This window comes from Drosophila kikkawai, chromosome X, assembly GCF_030179895.1.
Source record: "Drosophila kikkawai strain 14028-0561.14 chromosome X, DkikHiC1v2, whole genome shotgun sequence".
NCBI classification, from domain to species: domain Eukaryota; kingdom Metazoa; phylum Arthropoda; class Insecta; order Diptera; family Drosophilidae; genus Drosophila; species Drosophila kikkawai.
The window spans coordinates 18,787,101-18,808,828 of record NC_091733.1 but is presented as its reverse complement, the minus strand read 5'-3'; the positions used below and the strand labels follow the sequence as shown (position 1 = coordinate 18,808,828).

General features: G+C 40.7%; 3 protein-coding genes across 5 annotated transcripts; 1 reads left to right on the top strand and 2 right to left on the bottom strand.

The window, feature by feature from the left end:
- Window position 1: 1 nt before the first annotated feature.
- On the top strand, window positions 2-20,430 carry Prp16 (ATP-dependent RNA helicase l(1)G0007). The gene is made up of 5 exons (XM_017169666.3): window positions 2-1,932; window positions 1,999-2,192; window positions 18,605-19,517; window positions 19,583-19,724; window positions 19,783-20,430. The coding sequence occupies exons 1-5, from the start codon at window positions 132-134 to the stop codon at window positions 20,378-20,380; spliced, it is 3,648 nt and encodes a 1,215-aa protein (XP_017025155.1). The 5' UTR covers window positions 2-131; the 3' UTR covers window positions 20,381-20,430.
- Window positions 2,763-11,139, bottom strand: l(1)G0469 (lethal (1) G0469). Of its 3 annotated transcripts, none has more exons than XR_001770787.3 (4): window positions 10,228-11,139; window positions 6,081-6,259; window positions 4,164-5,593; window positions 2,763-4,110 (listed from the first exon to the last, which is right to left on the bottom strand). XR_001770787.3 is itself a non-coding variant. In XM_017169731.3 (4 exons), exons 1-4 carry the CDS (start codon window positions 10,805-10,807, stop codon window positions 4,003-4,005), a joined length of 972 nt encoding a protein of 323 aa, XP_017025220.1. In that variant the 5' UTR covers window positions 10,808-11,139; the 3' UTR covers window positions 2,763-4,002. The 3 variants fall into 3 exon arrangements, 2 of the variants coding, with proteins under 2 accessions (XP_017025220.1, XP_070144362.1); XM_017169731.3 differs by having other exon boundaries at window positions 5,489-5,593; XM_070288261.1 differs by lacking the exons at window positions 2,763-4,110; window positions 4,164-5,593 and adding an exon at window positions 5,990-6,016.
- LOC108076734 (prion-like-(Q/N-rich) domain-bearing protein 25) lies at window positions 20,401-21,635 on the bottom strand. Its single transcript, XM_017169717.3, has 2 exons — window positions 21,083-21,635; window positions 20,401-21,019 (listed from the first exon to the last, which is right to left on the bottom strand). The coding sequence occupies exons 1-2, from the start codon at window positions 21,552-21,554 to the stop codon at window positions 20,436-20,438; spliced, it is 1,056 nt and encodes a 351-aa protein (XP_017025206.1). The 5' UTR covers window positions 21,555-21,635; the 3' UTR covers window positions 20,401-20,435.
- Between the last annotated feature and the right edge of the window lie 93 nt (window positions 21,636-21,728).

The window sequence follows — 21,728 nt, the reverse complement described above, 5'->3', positions numbered from 1 at the left end:
GTGGCAGCCCTGCGACGATCAGCTGTGCGTGAGCAACGCCAACGCGAATGAGTCGTTTTTGCAGACCGCGGTAAAACCAGGAGAAACTACGGTGAAAAGGGCGACCAGGAGAAGCACACCTGGCCAACAGCATGTCCGACGACGAGGAGACGGGCGTGCACCGCCTGGAGGGCACCAGCGGTCAAGAGATGCGTGGCGGCCTGGTAATCCGGAAGCCCAAGGATGGCACCAAGACGACGAGCTCCTCCAAGGTGCCACAAGTCTCCCTGCTGGGACTCGATAAGCTGGCGGCCAAGCGGCGCACCGAAAAGGAGCGGGCGGAGCGCCTCATCTCCTTCCAGGACACCGAGTTTGACGACGCCGGTGGCGGGAGTTCCACGCCTAACGTCGCCGCCGGCGGAGGATCCAGTGAGTTCGCCTTCAAGAAACCGGACACCAAGAGCTTCGAAAAGCTAAGGGGACAGCTGCGCGAACACAAAGACGAGACGCCTTCGCACACGGGCGGTGTGTCCGAGAAAGCACGCGAGCGTCTGCGGGAGCACATTAAACGGGACAAGCAGCGCGGCCGGAATACCAGCTCTTCGTCCAACTTCTCCTCGAACGAGGGCAAAGATCGCGACAGACGACGGGACAGGGACAGAGATCGCGATAGGCGCAGGCAAAGAGACAGAGAACGCGACAGGGACAGGGACCGAGATCGAGATCGCTCCGTGTCCGTTCGCAGTGTACACACTCCCCGGGAACCGGGCACTCCGGGCGGCAGCAGCAGCAGCGGCGGTGTGTCAAACAGCTCTTGGGACGACGACGATGGCGAGGTCAGCCAGCGCAAGTCGGATTGGGATATGCCCACGCCGCGACGACATGGCAGCAGCTCCGGCGATTGGTCTGTGAGGAGCAGCAGCAGCAGCAGTAGCAGCCGGCGTCACCATAATCGGCATGCAGACGACACGGCTCGTCCGACGCCAGCCCATCGCTATAACAATTGGGCCCACGACCGCAAACGGACTGGAGCCACGCCCTGGGGCGAGGATGCAGAGTCGCGAGACCTTTGGGAGGAGGAGCAGCGGCGCCTGGATCGCGAATGGTACAACATCGACGAGGGCTATGACGATGAGAACAATCCGTTTGCCGGCGCCAGCTCCGAGTATTTCCGCAAGCGTGAGGAGCAGCTGGAGCAGAAGCGAACGAAGCGGATAAGTGCCCAGCAGAGGCAGAACAATAGGGACAACGAGCTGTGGGAGCGGAACCGGATGCTAACCTCTGGCGTGGTCACTTCGATCAGCGTGAATGACGACTTTGATGAGGAGGCTCTGGAGAGAGTGCACCTGTTGGTGCATCACATCATACCACCGTTCCTTGACGGCCGGATTGTGTTCACCAAGCAGCCGGAACCGGTGGTGCCCGTCAAGGATCCCACCTCCGACATGGCACTGTTGGCGCGCAAAGGCAGCGCCCTGGTGCGCACCTATCGGGAGCAAAAGGAGCGTCGAAAGGCACAGAAGAAGCACTGGGAGCTGAGCGGCACCAAATTGGGCAACATTATGGGCGTACAAAAGGCGCAGGACGACGAGGATGCGAAGTTCGACAAAAGCAACGATACGGCCGACTATCGCAAGGATCAGAAGTTTGCCGACCACATGCGGGACCAGGACACGGGCGGCAAGAGTGATTTCTCGCGCAAGAAATCGATTTCGGAGCAGCGACGCTTTCTGCCCGTCTTCGCCTCGCGCCAGGAGCTGCTCAACGTGATCCGCGAGAACTCGGTAATCATTATTGTGGGCGAAACGGGCAGCGGCAAGACCACACAGCTAACCCAGTATCTGCACGAGGACGGCTATAGCCAGCGGGGCATGATCGGGTGCACTCAGCCGCGTCGTGTGGCGGCCATGTCGGTGGCCAAGCGCGTCTCCGATGAGATGGACACACAGCTAGGTAAGGCCGTAAGGAGAGTATCCTACATATTTCCTCTATAATTTGTTTACTTCTTCTTTTAACCAGGTGAGGATGTGGGCTATGCCATCCGATTTGAGGACTGCACCTCGGAACGCACGGTCATCAAGTACATGACGGACGGTATCCTGCTGCGCGAGAGTCTACGCGACCCGGACCTGGACAGCTACTCGGCCATCATCATGGACGAGGCCCACGAGCGGTCGTTGTCCACGGATGTGCTCTTCGGCCTACTGCGTGAGGTGAGTTTGTTGAAAGATTTATATCGTTTTTCTTGCTTTCGGTTTCTGTTTTTATCTTCCAAAATGTATAATACCTTCTTATCGCAAATTATTTCAATATTTGTACTTGTCTTGAAATGCTTTGCATTCCAAGCGTAAATGAGTTTTACTTTAAATTCTTTTTTTTTCTTATCACATTTTCATTTTTTTAAATCATTTTAAATGTAGGAAACCTAACTTGCATTCAAAATTCAAGAAAAGCAAACGATTATTATTTTTATTTTATTCAATTATAATCCGAAAAAATCGATTTAATTTATTTGTCTATAAGTTAAACACAGAATCAAAATATTTCACATATAACACAACGATAAAAATCGATATATAAACGATATTTTTTGTTATTTAAACCCTAACTGCATACAAAAAGGCAGGGCAGAGAAATTCGATGACTCGCGAGTCAGAGCTTTAATGTTTTAACAAAAGTCTAAAATTAATTTAAAATAAATTTAAACGATTAATAAACCCCTTTTAATCAATTCATTGATATTTTGCCTCCTTATTAAACACATAAAAAACACATTTTGTTGATTTTCGCTTGTTAAACATTTAATATTTAATATCAATATAAAGAATTTTACAAACGTTTTACATATTTAATTTTCATTCACATTGTCGAAATGTATATATATAGAGGCAGATACATATCAATATTTTATACATTTTACAAAAACTTAAACTTAAAAAATAAGTAATAATATATATATGTATGTATATAATAGTATGCGTATGTATGTATTTGTATAGCTTACGAACTGCTGTTCATTTTGTTTTTCTGTTTTGTATTGTAAATTGTTCTCACTGCATTCTCTTCAAATAAAAAAAAAGCGCTTTTGAGAGAGTCCGTAATGCGTCTCCAAAGTCTGAGTCGTCGTCCTGGTCTTCAGTTATCGCATATTGATAGTAATTTTTATATATAGTTAATTACACAACGAAACATTTCGAATGTCTGATTGTTACTACAATGCTTAAGAATATGCTTGCTACGTAGAGTTCTTAATTGATTTCGCTCCTAAGTACGCTTAAACAACAATAATAAAGAACAACTTAAAAATTGCTTTGCATGTGTGTTTGCTTTGCCACTCACAATGTATATAAATACATATATATATATATTTATATATAATGTACATTATTCCATTAAAGGTCAACAAAAAATGATTTGACAAAAAAAAAAAAAACAGAAAACAAATATTTTATATAAGTCTTTTCGAATTTCTCACAGTGTGTGTGTGTGTGTGTCTCTCTTTCTCTCATTCTGTGTCATATACATATATGATACACAATTATAAATACAAAAGTATTTAAATACATATATTGTAGCTTAAGTTGCAACAGCTCTACAATCATGGGCGGGACTGTAAATGAGTGTGTTTTGTGTGTGCTGTCTGTAAGTGTGTATTGCAGGCCATATTATCTTTTACTTTGCTCAACTTTTTGCTTCATTTTATATTTATATTTTAATTATTTATTTTTAATACTGCCAAAACAAAGTATAAATACAAATTTTCGTTGGGTCTATAAATATTACGATTATTTTTTGCATAGTATGTATGTATATATTGGATGTTTTGGGTTTTTTCCACACACACAACCCTTTTGGCTAGTTCTTAATCCATAAATTATCTTATCAACTGATTTTACGCTTTAATACTCTTCTGTGTTGTGTAAAATCGTTCTGTGGCAGCAGCAGCAGCAGCAGTAGAGAATTTTCTTTGATCAATTTCAAAAATCAAGTTTTCAAGCTTGGAGCTTTTTCTAGTTATTATTATTATTTTGCGTGTGCCAATTGCGTTCTTTTTGGTTTATTATTGCTATTCAGCACCAACAACATGCCCGCATTCATGCCAACGCTGCCCCACTTCACGCACTCCGACATCTGCAAGATAGATTCACCGTGTAAGACACATGGCACACTCAAGGTATACGTACGTCTCTTAGGTTGCAATATAAAAGGCGGAACGCTGGCCGGAATAAGTGGAAGTACAACTAATAATAATCATCAACTTTCCTTAATTATCACGCCTCGAAATGTGACAAGAAAAATACAATAAATAAAATAGTGAAAAATACATATTTGGTATAGCAAAGTTTGAAGTTTAACTGGTTGTTACTAGGGATGCTCAATATCATATCAATTTCAATTTATCGAAATTTTAAATATCGAAAAATGTTGTTGATTTTATCGAAAAATATCAGAAATAAGTTATTGAATTTTGTATTGTTACCGATTATATTGGTACGATATATTCAACAGAATATCGATTTATCGCACTGTATATCGTTACGTTAAAATGCCAAATTTGTATATCGACTTTCCCGTTACAGTATTGATATATACAGAATAGACAGAGGGCAGATCTATTTCATTTTCCCATTTGTGATTTTCTTTAAAATTATGTTTTTCCTACAAGGTTTAAAACAAAGTTATCAAATTACCTTGAATTTTAAAAGTAAGAAGTATTTAATGGAATAGAAAAACCCATATCTTATATAGTTTAAAAATTCGAATAATTAATAACAAAATCCTATTCCTATAAACTAGAAATATGAAACAAGCCTGTCGTCTGCCTTTTCAATAATAACTGCAAGACTCTCATAAATATATGTAATATATACAAAATGTAATGCTTTCTGTACCATATAGAATAGTTAATGATCGTGAGGATCTCACGAAATGCGGGGAATATAAAGGGTGCTGCAAGGAGGATGCATATTCGGTTATTTTTATGATGAAACTTCCATTTGGGGTTAACATCTACATACATACATTTCCTTCTCCTTTTTTTACAATTTTTTTTTTCTTTTTTTTAAATGAGCAAAAAGCCAGAACAAAGGGGAAAGCATGAATAATATTCAGTGGTTGCATGATGGTTATAAATAAAGCCATACAGAAAAATGGCAATGGTTCGTTCTCCGGTTAAACCTGTGAAACAAATTTTTGTGCATGCGTTGGTCTGAAAGTTGGTTTTTGGTCAGTGTAGTGTGTGTGTGTGTGTGTGTATGTGTTTTATGTTTTTACATTTTTTTTTTGGATGCTGCAACTATAACAATCAATATATGTATGTGAATGGTTGGGTTGGTAGTGGCGCAGGAGCAGGAGGTGGGAAGGAGGAGGGGATAAGAGGATTGGCAATTATGTTGGTCTCCGAATCGGCGATATATATATATATAATTATTCTTTTTGCTGGCTGTCTGAGCTCCGCCGCCTATTAATTGATCAGGTGCAGTAGCACGTGATTGGCACTCGTCGTTACCTGTCGCTTCCGCAGATCCTGCTGACGACTCCCGTACCGACACCAATAGACGAAGTGCTTGTTGTTGTTCCACAAACTCTGTTTGGCCTTTCGCGCCACAGACACCTAAGAATATGAATTTCAAAAGCGCTTAGTTTATATTTACAACAAATAAAAAGTGCCTGCAGTCTAATCATATAAGAAAAGTCGATGGTAAAACAAAACTATCGCAAAAGGTTCGTAAATTCGATATAAATTCGCAATTGTCGCCCTAAATGTTCGCAAAACGGACTCAGAAAAGAGCGTTTAGTGAATAAAAACCGAGCGACATAATTTTTCTCTCTTTGTGTATGGTCAGTCTTCACCAATTTAAAACTGTTTGCAATAATTTTGCGTTATCATAGAAGGCTCGCAAAAGATCCGTTTTCGAGCTATCGAAAATTTAACTTTCACTGCCACTAACTTTGAATTGCTGATATAAATCAACAGAGGTTCCTCAAAGGCTATTATCATGAACTCTGACAGAATCATTAACCTTCAATATCGATTCTATATTTGGAAAAGAAAATGTATGGGTATATATATTTATTAATTGCATTATTATATATCTCACCTGATTGCGTATATCCTTTTCGTTGTGCGGGACTTTCTCCTTGTCGGCGAAATTGTTAATACGCAACTCCCAGCCATGGCTCCATATTTCGGCAAGTGACATTTTGATTAATTTATAGGTCCCATTCTCACGTATTTTCACAGAAAATATCTCGATAGTTTCGGGCTTGGGTTTATTGTCTGCAATCAAAACGATTTTAAATTATAAATTAGACGTCTGTGTGCACTTAACCTCTATTACATCAATTCAATTCAGGCAATTTAGTGCCGGAAGCAACTGCACTGGCAGTTTGACCCCAAATGCATATAATATTCGCTTAATAACATATCTCAATTGATTTTGATTTTCGATTAAAGATCGATCGACTGATTTCTAGAAGCAAGCTGCAATGAAAATCATTTTAACGACAAACATTGCGGTATAAAAAATATATAAATATGTATATTAAGAGAAGATCTAGAACGAACTTTAGAAGGAACTTAGATAGTAATTTAATATTTATTTTTCCTGAGACTTCACAAAAAAGCTATAGTCGGTAAAAGGCGGCATATTTCACTTAATGCTACCTATTAATTATAGGAAATTATTCACCATTGTTCATTTTAATTTGCAATCAATTGAATGCTCTATTAAACAACCATAAAGTTTTATAAATAAAACTGATGCGAACATTGTGCAAATTCAGAGCCATGTACTGCATAAAAGATGTGTCACCTATGCTTAGGGATGTCAGTAAATGTTGATATATCAATTCTCCATCGGACTACGTTTAATTTTTAAAATATAAAAGAAAAAAAGTATATTAAAAATTGTACAATTTAAAATCTTGCAAATTATACAAATTAGTTTGATCATATCGATATTTTAATGTTAAATGCGATCTTTCTATATTTCCAATTGCAACATATTTAACTTTACGATTAATTATATCGAGATAGATATGATATCGAGAACGATAACTGGTCGATAAATTTTCTATTTATATTAATCTCTACATTTGGTATTACCACCACTTGATACATAAAGTGTACGTGGTTTATATCAGTACTACATATGCCTTTCTGTAATGCCCCTCTTTATTGCAAGATAATCAATCACTATTGATAGTAAACTTCACCTTCCCGTGGGCAAGGGTAAGGTGGGGCAAGGGGGATTGTCCTACGTGACACGGAGCCATTCTAGAAATCTGTTTCATAAGAACGCAGGCGCATTGCGCACTGCGATTCCCCCTGCTATGGTACTAGTGGGTGTGGATTGGTGGGTGGATGGGTGTGTGGTACTCGGGGTAATCGGACAAGTGCTGGTAATTTACCATAGGACAACAATCAGTGACGGGCTGGTGACCAAGTGGCGTGGAAAGCGATTAACCGGAATGCCGGAATGCAGCGTTTTATCGATTGCCGGGACTTTCGCGCAATCCTCCCAAGTCGTGACCACACACAGAGACAATAATTATGATAATTATTACCAGATCTACTTGTACATTTTTCTTGCTACAAAGTTGCACAAAATGCGTCTTATTTGTACTTTTTGAGTTCAGGAAACAACTCAAAATAAGGGAATAAGGGAGTAAAGATTCTAAAGATTAGCACATCTTAATTGTGTTAGTTTCTATACAGAGTTACGTTTTAGTTTTTATGTTCAGCTCACTGAAGTGAAATTTCTTTCTGTGCTGAAAAGCTTCCTTCCATTTCCATTATCATGGATATTTACACACATACGCTAATTTCCACACGAATCGGATTGATATCATAATAGCACTACATCACGGTACTCATTAATGACTCAAAAGGCATTATCTTGGTTACGCATTTTCAAATATTTCGGCAATAAATCAATGGTAGGAATCATATTTAATGAATGTTTAAAGCTCCCAATGTCTTTGTCTCAATTTTAAAAACTGATTTATTAGTAAATAAAAACATTCTAAATGATTAATTAAGGTTAACCCTTGAGAAAGCCTCTCTGCGGCTCTATCTTCACACCCGCTGCTGTGGTCCATACTCACATCGCGCTCCCATATAAGGTGGCTGCCACTCGAGTGGTGGGTTATTGGCCAGCAGCATAGGCAATGCAACATCTGTGTGGGGGTGGTGAGTATGCAAAACATGCAACTGGCACACTCACCCGAGAGCAGGGGCAATACACATGCAATGCGCAAAAAAATCCCGGCAGAGAGCCAGCCGGGTCTTTCAAGTTTTCTCTTATTTATCTGCCACCCAACCGCCCAAGTTTTAGCTGTATCACTGATGTATCACCCTTAGGGGGTTTCCACTGTACCACCTCCACCCAATTCCCGGTTACCCGATATTCTATTTGTAAATGAAAAGGTTTCGTGCGAGTTGGCATTCGATAAAGAGTACAAAGTACTTTGACGGTTCTACAAAATCATTAAATAAAATTTCGAAAGATAGATAGTAATAAACACAACTTTAAAACAAGTCCAGCTAACTAAAAAAGTTGGGTAAGGTTGCTAACATCATAAACTCGCGAGTTATCAATTTCTGTGCCCGACTTATAGCACCTCAAATAGTATAAAAACTTCCCTGTGCGTTCACATTATAATTTTAAGGCTAAAACCAGGCTTTTGTAGAGTTAAATTGCTATTTTAAGGCTATTCTTTTTTAATATCTACACAGCGTAGTTTAGTTTTTAGCCTTTCATAGAGTAATTTGTGCTTTATAGTGTTTTTTGTCATCTAACCACTTTGTTTAATTTCATAATCACACAAATGCAATTCTATAAAGTCTGTGTATGGACTATCATGATTGTTCCGCTCATCTACAGTACAGTTAAAGCCAAATAAATAGCACCAAAAGCGTTTAATATTTTTTTACTGGCAAAATACTAAGAAAACGCAAATAAATCATTGCAAATTAAGCTTAAATAATAATCTTACAAAAAAAAAAAAAAAAAAAAAATGAAAACAATAAGAAACAGTTGAGTACTATAGTCTCTACGATATACAAAGTAGCTTCATTTTGATAAAGCTATAATTAGTGCTAATATTTTTACCGCTGCTCTATGTAAACATATTTCGACTGGAAGGTGAAGCAGGTTGCTTTTAAAATGCATTGTGCGCACAATTCTGGAATGTTGTAGCAACTTTTTGGTGCGGCATTGTGAATGGCTTCTGCAGACGTCGACTGCGAGGCAAACTGCGCTGCCAGCAGCGCACTTGATAAGTTGGTTGTTGTTGTAGTTCTTAGTCTTGTTCTTGTTGGATTTTCGATAAGATAAAAGCACTGCCCTTGTGTACACATATACACACATCTATGAATGTTTATATATATGATTTACACATACACACTTGGTTGTGTTGTTTGTTTATTGAATGACATTTTAGAATTTCACTCGTTCACCAAAAAGAGATTAGTTTAATTGCCCCTCTGACGTCTAGAGTTGTGATTAATCATCAACTTTAAAGCTATTGGTGAAATTCCCCGGTAAATTTCCAGCATCTGGGTCTCGAAACTCTCATATTTGTTTATCAAGACCTCATTTAAAAGACACAATTTGAAGGGAAATAAATAAATGAACAAGACTGTTGGAATGATAAGAATGAAACTCTAAAAATGAATGAAGTCTAAAAAAAAAAACCTTAGTGTAACAGCTTTTCTTCTAATCATCGATTGCCCTACATTTGCAGTTCTTTCCATAGAGTAACTAAAGCCATAACTACCATGGACGATAACACGAAAGATTAAACAAGTCAATGGGGGGAAAAAAAACCAAAAATAACTTCATTAATAAATATAAATTTGTAGTAGGAATTAAAATACGGAATTTCACCATAAATATCTTTAATAATAATATTTATTTATATATTTATATGCGATTTCGATTTTTAAAACATTATTCTATCACCCTGGATTAGTAGTCTCATTTTTCCTCTTAGCAACTATAATGAAACTGCATATCCAAAAAAGACATGCATATATATACAACAGATAACATAATATATAAAATAAACCTGCCTAGATCAACTCGGCTTAATGCAAAAAACCACCAGTATTGCAAAAAAAAATTTGTAAATGTCCTCAATTTTTGGCTGTTCTTAACATTATCCACTCATCCTCTAGTATGGATATGGATTCTCCGCCAAATGGAGTGGTTTTGTAACTACAAGCTCTCCTCAAGCACTCACCTTTGGCCAACTTGCAGAGAACGATTCCATACCAGGAGGCCACTGGTGTCTCGTTCTCATCCTGCGTCTCAAGGAAGCTGCTTCCGTTACGCGTTATGACCAGCAACGGCGTTGGCGGGTGCGGCGGACAGTCGAGCTCCAGGGAGTCCACGCCATCGACGGAAGAAGCGTCACCGGTGGAGGAGGCCCCGGCCATTGCAGCAGCTGCTGCCGCAGCGGCCGCCGCCTCGGCTGCGGAGCTGCTGCGTATTTCGACAATGAAGCCGCATTCGACGACGGCGCAAAAGATGCGCTGCTCCGCCGGTTTAAACCACTTGGATTCGCGTAGCTTTTGAACGGCAACGCTGCTGCCGAATGTGGCGCCGACCACGCCGGGCTTTTGTGTATGCGGTGCCAGCGGGTGCAGGCGATGAAGCTGCTGTTGCTGCAGCGGTGGCGGCCAGTTGGAGGTGGGGGAGCTGGGAGCAGATTGCGAGTAGACCCCGCCGCTGGCAGGTTGCACCGCCGGTTGGTTGTGGTTGTTGTGACCCTGCAGTGGCCACCACTTGAGCGAGCTGACAAAGCTGTTGGAACGGTTCATCAGTCTGTGTGCGTTGGTTCGTTCGTGGGTGTGTGGGTGTCGGTATAAAGAAGGCGCCCAACTTTCACTCGGAAAAAAATAAATGGGAAATCGAAATGCACTTTTCCGCGCGTTTTTCTTTCGAGTCCTTTCCTCTCACTTCCCACTCGCTCGCTCTGTTTATTTACTCAACTCGGTACAACTCAAAGCAACTCTTTGCCACGCTTCGTTCCAGTTTTAGTTTATATCACTGTTTTTGTTTCGAAGTAAGAATACGAGTTATTGCCCTGGCTTTTCGTGTTATTCGCTGCTTCGCTGTTTTCCGTATTCGCTCTCTGCCTTTTGTTGCGAGCGTGCAGCTTTTATATGGCCATCAGTGTTGCCAACTCTTCAGGGCTTGAAAAGAGCTAAACCCAACATCGAAAGAAGCTAGAACTAGCTAGCAAATTTTGATGATAGCTAAAAAACAACGCTAGGGGAAAGAAAACATTTTTTTTGTATTGTTGAAGAATTTTTGAAAAATGGTCAAGTTCCTCTTTCATCACCTCTTCTGCAGCTGAATGTATGTATATGACTTTGGGTTGTTTTTTTTTTTTTTCAAAAGTTTGTATTTTTTTTTTCAAAAATTGTTCAACATTTTTTTTTTTTCAAAATGTCAAAATTTTTTTTCAAAAATTTTCCCAATTTTTTTTCTATAATTCTGCCAACATTTTTTTCCAAGTTTTGTCAAATATTTGTTTGTTCAAAATTTTCGTAGTAAAAATCGATTTAAAAATGTAATGCTCTTTTGGCATATGGAAAAATACTACGAAGTATTTAAGTGAGGCATCATAAAACATCATAATACATGAAAGATAATAATACAAAAAGCTAAAATTAAGGCAATTTTGCTTGGAAAATAGCTATAATTCCCGCTAGCCGCTAGTTCACAATATATCCCGCATTTAGGTTTTGAAACACGCCAGATATAGTGGAAAAATAGCTAAATTGGCAACAGTGATGGCCATATAACGAGAGAGGGAAAGAGAGCGAGAGCGCTCGCGAGAGACACTGCTGTTTATGCGGAGCAGAGTGCATGTATTGAATTCATGAATTTGCATATGCATTTTACGCTGACTGTGAATTCGATTTCAATATATGGAAATTAAAACTTGAAATGAATAGGAAATAGGGGAAGAACTGGTTGAAATTGTGCTGGGTTGAAAATAATTTATTTTAGCTTACTTGCTCATATAAACATTTTACGTATTCAAGAAATCACGAAACTCGGCGCATGATCTTAGTGAGAGAGAGCAAAGCACATCGAAAGAGTGCTTGTTTTGAAGCAAATCTAATGAGTACGGCTCTCTTTTGAGTTGGTGAGTTGTAGGTGGTGGGTTTGGCATTCCGTTATGTTGTGTTGCTCTCAATCTCCTTCTCCCCATGCAGGGTGTTATAATTGCATTCAAAAGTTTGAAAAGCAGAAAAGGAAACCCCACCAAAACCGCTGTCTGCATGTAAAGGCATTATGTTGGGAGCTTATGTGTATTTATTTCTACAAGTTCAATAGAATGCCAAGCACCATACACTGCAATATTTTTAGACTAAGGATAAATAAAGTATACATTACAAATTTGGTACAAATTAACTATGATTTAATATATTTTATCTTTATTAATTTATATCAACTAAACCCAAGTCAGAAATATCACAGAAGACTTAAGTAGAAAAGAGTTATTAGTGTTTATTTTAATTTCAAACTGGTTTTCCAACTCATATACAGCTATTCTTAGTAACTTTTAAGCAACCTAACAATTTATTAACAGCACAATTGTTTATAATTTAAATATGTTTGTTGAATACTTTAAAAATAAATTAGGTTTTTTCGCACTTTTGAGTATATCTTAATAATATCAGAATCTTTTTTAAAGGCAATGCATAAACTTTAAGAAATTTAAAATCAAGTTACTCAATATACAAATACATATGTACACATTTATATCCCGGTAAAAAGTAACACATATCTCGCAAGGTGATTGATGTGTGTGGGAGTATATTGGTTAATGGTTTGTTGTTTTCGATTCGTTTGGGGTTATTAGCAGATCCCGAGTCGCCGCTTGCGATTGCTGTCATGTGATTACCGCCATGTGCCGACATGTTGTGAAGCTTTTTATTTGATCGAATTTTATTATTTGCATTTCTGCATTTCGGCTCAATAACATGCAATATACACACAAACATACATATACCTTTATTATTCCTCGATATCAGGCCATGATTGGTTTGCAAAAATTCTGAACAATCGCCTAGTGTTCGGTCTTGTATTTTCTCTTAGTTCTCTCGATCTTGTGATAAAATTAGCTTTAAGGTGGCTGATTAAAGAAACTGTGCGAAATGATTGATACAAAGATTCAGACCACCTAAAAATAAATTCGTATGCTTTGCAAAATGGAAACGCAAGACTGTTATTTATATTTTAGCAGCAATATTTAATAATATTTTAAGATTACTCTCTAAAAATGTTGGTCAAACACTACCCTTGCAGAGGGTAAAGATCATTAGAGGCGGCTAAAGAATACCCTACTTACCCTATGGTACTTGTATTTTAACCTCCACTGTATGCAAGGGTATAGCACAGTGATGGACCCGTTGGCTAGGCTTACCTCTAATTAGACGCTCAGAACATCTCGCCAATAGCCAACAAATAACAACAATGCAAAGCTCTCTTCTCCACCTTTTCGCCCCCCTTTCTACCATCTTGCCTTTCCGCGACGTTTTCCGCCGGCAGCCAAGGTTAGAAACTATAAATAAATATGGAGAAAAATCAACAACAACTAAAACCAAGTCAATCAACAGCAACAAAAATAACAACAACAACAACAACAACAACTACATAGTTGCAAAAAATCTATTTTTAGCTGACAGAGCAGCGAATCGGAATCGGCGACTGTAAATAGAGTAAATGAAAAACTAGACACTAAAAATAAAACGTTAAATGTGTGTCGATGCTTTTAAGACGTACTTAAAGTGATCTTCCATTTGATATACTCTTAAAGAGGGTTATTATATTTTTAATCAGAAATGTAAAATGCAAGTTTGTGCATTTTTATGCTTATTCACGATCAACATCAACAGCCGAGTCGATCTAGACTTGTTTGACTGAAGTTCACGGGATAATTTTCAACAAAAGTATATTGGTAAAACCATATTTCAATTAATTTGAAATTAAAAATATTTTATTTCATGTTTTTCGTCACATTTTCGATTGATTTTGGATCTATAAAAATTTAAAATACCCTACCATGGATTACCCGGTTACAAATTAATGTTTTTCTGTTGTTTTATTATTACATACCCTGAAAATATATTTGTTTTTTAGTTCGTGAAAACGATTTCCTCGACAAAGCAAAGAGTATTACTAAGAAATATTTAAGAAAAGATAGTATACTATTATAATATCGCAAAAATTCGACAAAAGCGATATGGAATCGTAATTGGAATCAACAATGGTGGTGATGTCGATGTCTGAGGTCTGAGGTCTGAATGAAGCTCAAAGTCTGGATATTACCAGATATCGAAAACACTTGCCTTCGCTTGGTGAATGCGTAGAGCAAAGCCTTTAAGTTCCAAACGAAAATAAACGAGTTCCGTTGCCACAGGTGCCGGCACTGCGATACCATCGACACTCCGCATGCAAATATGAACTCGAACTCGTACTGGTACTACTTACATATACGAGTATCAAGATACTGAATAAGCAAGTGGATTTCCAGCTAGATGGATATGATTCCATTTGTCACCGTTCTAAGCGCAAACTTAGCGGAGTGACACTTTTATTTATTCGTCGTTTTTCCATTTTCCCCTTTTCATTAATAAATGTATGCAACGCGAATCGGATGCCCATCGTGCAATTGCACTTGAATAAAGGTATAAATAAAAACACTGCTGGGCTTCAGGTGGCTATTTGTTGTTCTCTATTTAGTAAACACAAAAAAAAGGAGGCGGCGACACATAAAATTAGTAAACAAAACTGGCAGCGAAGTTAAAATACCCTTTTATTGAAAAATATATGCATGTACAAATTCTGAGCAATTGTTCTTATTTGCAGAGCCTATTTTTTGCTTTTGTAACTTAAGAGCTTAGGTTGTTAGGGTCTCTCCGAAGTTAACATCTACTCTCTTCTCAGCCTTTGTCAGCTGCCGACGCGAAGTCGCTGCCAGCATTCTTGCGGTGTCTATTTTTAGAAATTTTTATAGTCAGCAAACGAGACACGAGCACAATAAAAAAAAAACAACAACAAAAACAAAATAAAATAAAAATCATAAACATATGCTAAAATTTGTTTACCCTTCTTTTGCGGTTTCTGACCTATAGGTGACGTGCGAAGCTAATGTAAATAAAACCCATTTTACATTAAAAAAAAATTATTAATAATAATAATAAAAAATACAAAAAATGTCAAAGCACATACATATGTACATAAGTGTATACAAAATTATAACTTATACCTTATGACAGAAATTCGGATCCCCGAAGTTAGCTTCCTTTCTTGTTTGTTGGAATCCTTGGGTAGTTGATTTTTGTGTCTTTTGCAACAATTAGGGAACATAGGCCTTACTGCAACAATATCCATACTTATTTCCGGTCAAAGGGACAAGCTGACGTTGGGGCTTTCTTAAGCGGGTCTCTTCATATGGCGGAAGTTTTTCCAAACAGCTGTTTGAGCCTTAATCGAATTTAAAAACAAAACCAGCACGAGGAAAGAGGGGTTATTTTGGTTTGTTGGCCGGTCCGGGCTACTCTCTTTCTGTCTTTTTTTTTATTACCAGCCTCTCTTAAGTTGTCTCTTTGTGGTCTTTTCTGTTCTCTCTCTCTCTGTCTCTCTATCTGATTCTCTCCCTCCGTACACACCTTTGGGTAAAGAAACGTTTTCTTGTCTTATTTGTTGCTTTAATTTTCTGCACATAACTCGTTTGCAGCAAAAAATAAGCAAAGAGAGCTGAGGTTGTTTTGATATTTATTCAACAAAATGTGCTGAGTGTGTATTTTGCATATTCTCCTTTTGTTTTTCATTCCACCGCCGCATTTTTGTTTTTGCTTTTGCGAATTTTTGCTTGTTGTGTTTACATCTTGCGCTTCGCCTCAGTTAAAGTCTACATTTATTGTATGTATGTGTGTATGCATATACGTACATTGTATGTATGTAGTTTTTGCCAAAAAGAAATAAATTTCTACTACGTCACACGTCTTGCACACCTGTGATTTGTTTATGCCGCCGGCCACACCCCCAAAAGGGAAGCTCAAAGCGTATTAAAAGAAGAACAGAGCAGTACTTGAATTCTCTGAAGTTTTTTTTTTCACCTGCCGCTCTCTGGCCAAAATGTGCAATCATAGAGGACATTTTTTCGTCATCTCTTTTAACTCGCCCTTTCGTCTATGTGCATACATGCATACATATGCACATATTCGGAGACTGACTGCTGTCATGGAAACTGAACGAAAAAAGGCTTTAAATTTAATTTCCAGTTTATTATTATGTTGGGAAAATTAATTTAAAAATAAATATGTATGTATGTTTGTATACATATTCGGTTTCTGATAACATAAATTGAACTGTATGTAATCGCACGTTGCACACATTTTTAAAGTCTCGCCGGAACCTGTTTTGAGGTTCATCACACTCGCATAATTCAGCCGACGGAATCGGAATCCTGTACCGCCCCCACAAATGATCACCCACCCACCGAAACCTGCCCCCAGTGTTTCGGACTCACCTCCAGCGACCTCGAGAGCATTTTGCATTTCGCCTCAATGCAAACGCTCTGTAAATCACATCTGCCGCATTTTTAATTGCCAACAGTGGCGGTCAAAATAATGCACACTCTAGGCTAATAAAATAATATTAAAAATAATACCATAAAAATTTTTTTCGAAATTTCTTAGGTGTATTTTTAATTTGTTTTATTTATGCATTGCAACTTTCTCTTCTCATTTTAATAAACTACGGGATTAAGATTTTTTAAGATTCTATAACTTTAACTCTGACTGTATATATGATATAATCAGTCTATTGGCGCCAGGAAAAGCATCTGTGTTTGCATCTAGACAAGGTTTTTCAAATATTTTTTTGGGGGCTAATGTCACACAACCATAAATATTTTAGTAAGTTAATTAAAAGAAAAATACATTTTGTAATTTCGGAACTACAAATTTCAGTTAGGTCGTACAGACTTGGTTAGATCGAATTGACTGGTGATCATTTTCTTGTCAAGGGCCCTTCTATTCTTCTGTTTAAAGTGCAGTCACTTTAGATTGCATTCATTATTTATGCATTTATTTATAAAATTGGATTGTTGACATCTTGAAACTTTTTGGCAGCGTGCCGGGAAAAAATAAAATTATTTAGTTTAAATGTCCTGCCCAATACTACATACACATGTTGGCCAATAAATAAAATAAATGTTTGCAAACCGCTGCTTTTGTTGTTATTTATTTTTGCATTCCTGTTTTTCATTCCGATTAAATGGGCATTTAAGGGCATTATCATCTGCTTGTTGGGTATACATATGTACATATGTAAGTATTTCGTTTTCTCGCAAACTTCCTGTTTCTATAATAAGATCATGTGCAAGTGTGTCATATAGATAGGGTTTGCCCTTGGCTGATTGATTGCTCTGTGCAGTTCTTTGGCCAGAAAGTGCACTCTCGATTGTTTAGCATTACCGAAAGTCGAGTGGCCTTATCGGGATCTAAAATTGTCCTATCCATACCTCTAGCTACGGCGCCATAGCTGATATTGTTTTACGACTTCAATCGAATCAATTGGTTTACAACACACCACTCAGGCAGATATAGAATAGAGCTCGTGATCTCGTTAGTTCTTACTGGCTGACTGGCATTTTAATACCGACTACTCGTAGAGTACCATGTAACTATGTAATAGGGAGAAGCATTGATCACAGAATCATATTCTAAGTAGTATAAGCTACTTCTGGGTAATGGATTATCGTAATTCTTTTTTATTTATTCAATTCATTAAGTAAGAAATAGTGAGGTAGGTATAGGGTACTAAAACTATAGCCAATCGTTATGTAGGTTAAGGGTTCAGTTTAAAATTGTACTTTTAGCGAAAAAGAAGAACTTCAAGGTGTCAAAAATATTATTTAATATATTATTATTTTTATATTTAATATTTTTTTCCAAGAATTAAGTTCTGGGAGAATCAGTTCTATATGCAAACGATCTACTGCTTATACTTTCTATTATAGGGAACTGAAAAAAGCAAGTAAATGAACCAAGCCACATTTCGTTTTTAAGGACATTCTGTCCCCATTCAGAACTGGTGGTTTATGCTTCCCCAGTTTCCCTTCGCCGTTTCCTTCGCTTTCAACGGCACTTTGCCTGCGTGTGTGTTTGCACGTCCGCCGCTAACTCTCTTACTCTCCCTTGGCTCTCATTTGTTCTCTCTTTATTTATGTCTTTCCGTTCCGTGCAGGTGAATTGTGGTGGTGGTGAATTTCTTCAGGCCGGGCAAACTACATAAATAAAAGAACATAAATAAATAAACTAAAAAAATAAAAACTTATCAGTCGCCGTATTGGAATGGTTTCAAGATATCTTTCGAGTCCAATGCAGGGGTTCCAGCAGTCGCAATGCCTTGACCTGACCCAGCACGGTTTTTGCCCTAGAGAACCGTATGACCCGTAATCAGAACCACTTTGCTATTAAAATTTGAGGGTCCACGTTGTAATCATGATTTTGTTACAAACTTAATTTAAGGGGTAAAAATATTATTTATTATAATTATATATGTTTGTTTGTATTCTTTTACATTTACAGATCGTGGCCCGGCGACATGACCTGAAGCTAATCGTGACCTCCGCCACAATGGACTCGACCAAGTTTGCCACGTTCTTTGGCAATGTGCCCACTTTCACCATACCGGGACGCACCTTTCCCGTGGACGTGATGTTCAGCAAGAACACCTGCGAGGATTATGTCGAATCGGCGGTGAAGCAAGCGCTACAGGTTCACCTGACGCCCAACGAAGGCGACATGCTCATCTTTATGCCTGGCCAAGAGGACATTGAGGTGACGTGCGAGGTGCTGGAGGAGCGGCTAGCGGAGATTGAGAATGCCCCGGAGCTAAGCATTCTGCCCATCTACTCGCAGCTGCCGTCGGATCTGCAGGCCAAGATCTTTCAAAAGTCCAGTGACGGTGTACGCAAGTGCGTGGTGGCCACCAACATTGCGGAGACATCGCTCACCGTCGATGGCATTATCTATGTGATCGATTCCGGCTACTGCAAGCTGAAGGTCTACAATCCGCGCATCGGCATGGATGCCCTGCAGATCTATCCCATTTCGCAGGCTAATGCCAATCAACGAAGCGGTCGTGCCGGCCGCACGGGTCCCGGCCAGGCGTTCCGGCTCTACACGCAGCGCCAGTACAAGGACGAGCTGTTGGCCCTCACCGTGCCGGAGATTCAGCGCACCAACCTGGCCAATACGGTGCTGCTGCTGAAATCGCTGGGCGTTGTCGATTTGCTGCAGTTCCACTTTATGGACCCGCCGCCGCAGGACAACATCCTCAATTCGCTGTACCAGCTGTGGATTCTCGGTGCCCTGGACCATACGGGTGCTCTCACAACGCTTGGCCGCCAAATGGCAGAGTTTCCGCTGGATCCGCCCCAGTGTCAGATGCTGATCGTTGCCTGCCGCATCCATTGCAGTGCCGAGGTTTTAATTATAGGTAAGCCATATCCTGGGATATCCTGCCCAATCCTGATTCCCTTTGTAACCCTTTATGCCCTTTAGTTTCCATGTTGTCTGTGCCCTCGATCTTCTACCGACCGAAGGGACGCGAGGAGGAAGCGGATGGCGTGCGCGAGAAGTTCCAGGTGCCGGAGTCCGATCACCTTACCTACCTCAACGTGTACCAGCAGTGGCGCCAGAACAAGTAAGTGTTCCAGCCTAATCCGGCCAGAAACTAGCATTTAACCCTTTAATCCCCATAGCTATAGTTCGTCGTGGTGCAATGAGCACTTTATCCACATCAAGGCGATGCGCAAGGTGCGCGAGGTGCGCCAGCAGCTGAAGGACATCATGACCCAGCAGAACATACCCGTGAAGAGCTGCGGCACCGACTGGGATGTCGTGCGCAAGTGCATATGCTCGGCCTACTTTTATCAGGCGGCGCGCCTCAAGGGTATTGGTGAGTACGTGAACCTGCGGACGGGCATGCCCTGCCATTTACATCCTACCTCCGCCTTGTACGGCCTGGGCACCACGCCGGAGTATGTTGTCTACCATGAACTGATCATGACCGCCAAGGAGTATATGCAGTGCGCCACGGCCGTCGATGGCTATTGGCTGGCGGAGCTGGGTCCCATGTTCTTCTCCGTTAAGGAGTCCGGACGCAGTGGCCGCGAGAAGAAGAAGCAGGCGGCCGAGCATCTTAAGGAAATGGAGGAGCAAATGCTGCAGGCGCAGCACGAAATGGAGGAGCGTAAGCAGCAGGTGGCACAGCGGGAGGAGCAGCTGGCCGCCAAGCAGGAGATCGCCACGCCGGGCAACGCCACGCCGCGTCGCACGCCAGCCAGGATAGGCCTATAATCAAGCTAAGCGATCACATATTCGATCGTGCTATATATATATTTTTCATATAAATTCAACAATAAATTTGTTTACTAAAAAGAAAGTAAAAGAATATTTGTAAAGCGCAAGCGAAGCTTAGGGGGAGGAGGCGTGCTGCGCCATGATGTGTTGCTCCCATATTCACCATCAGGATGCACTGATTGTCCTGCAGCCGGTGGGTGTCACTGCAGGTGCACTCGCCGTAGTGGCACACCATGGCAACGGGGGCACTGTCCTGCCCCACAGGCTCCATCCGGCAGTCGCCATGGTGACGACAGTAGGCTCCAAAGAGCACGGTGGGCTCACAACTGATTCGATCCTTGTGGCTGATGATATCTCCGTCAATGTCGCTCTCCTTGGGCACAGCGTTGGCTACCCTTTTGGGGTAATGAGTGGCACGACAGGTGCAGCGATGATCCTGGCACTGGGCAGAGCCCCCAAGGGTCACCTGGCAGGGTGCACTGTGATCGCAGCTGCTGCCGTAGTTGGAGCCCGTTATGCACTTGGTCATGTTTCGGTTGTGGACGTAGTTCTCTGCGCAGGCGCACTTCTCCACCTTCGGCAGGCATAGGGAGGCGCCGCAGGTGCCACAATCCGTGTTTAGCCGGCAGCTCGATTCTATGGAAAGGCATTTTAATCGATTTTGGCTGAATACATATATGTAAATAGAAGCCAACTTACGTAGCACAGCCAAGCAGCGTCCCTCGTGGAGCTCGAAGTTGGACCGGCACTGGCAATGACCTTCCAAGCACATGCTGAACTTGTCCGCCAGCTGGCATTGCCGCAACGATTCGCATACTCCACCATGACGGACCGCCTCGGGAAGGCAGCGCCTGCGATCGGCGCTAGGCACATACCCCATGTGGCAGACGCACTGATCCCGTTTGGAATCACACTCGGCATTTGGTTGTGGACAGGGACAGGGGCCGCCAATGATGTTTGTCAGCTTCTCCTCGTGCGGAAGGCAGGCCACGCGCTCCTCCGAGTCACGTGCCGAGCAGATGCAGGCCATGTCCACGCAGTGGCCCCGATCGAACTGTGAGCACTGAACGTCCGTGATGCAAGCCAGTTCCAGCAACTCTTCGGCCCTTCCGCCAAGGAGTGCGAAGCCCAGTAGTGGCAGAAGCAACCAATTTATAAGACCCAAATGCATTTTTATTCTGTTCTTTCAGTCGATTCCCGTTTCAGCCGCTCGGATGCACCGTTACTTTCGGACAACTCAAAAGCTCCGCTCAAAGGCATCGATAAATCGGCGGGCTGCTCCTAGAGGTGGGCGATGACATTGGTTGCGTTTTGAGAACAATCGAACACTGATTTTCGATATACG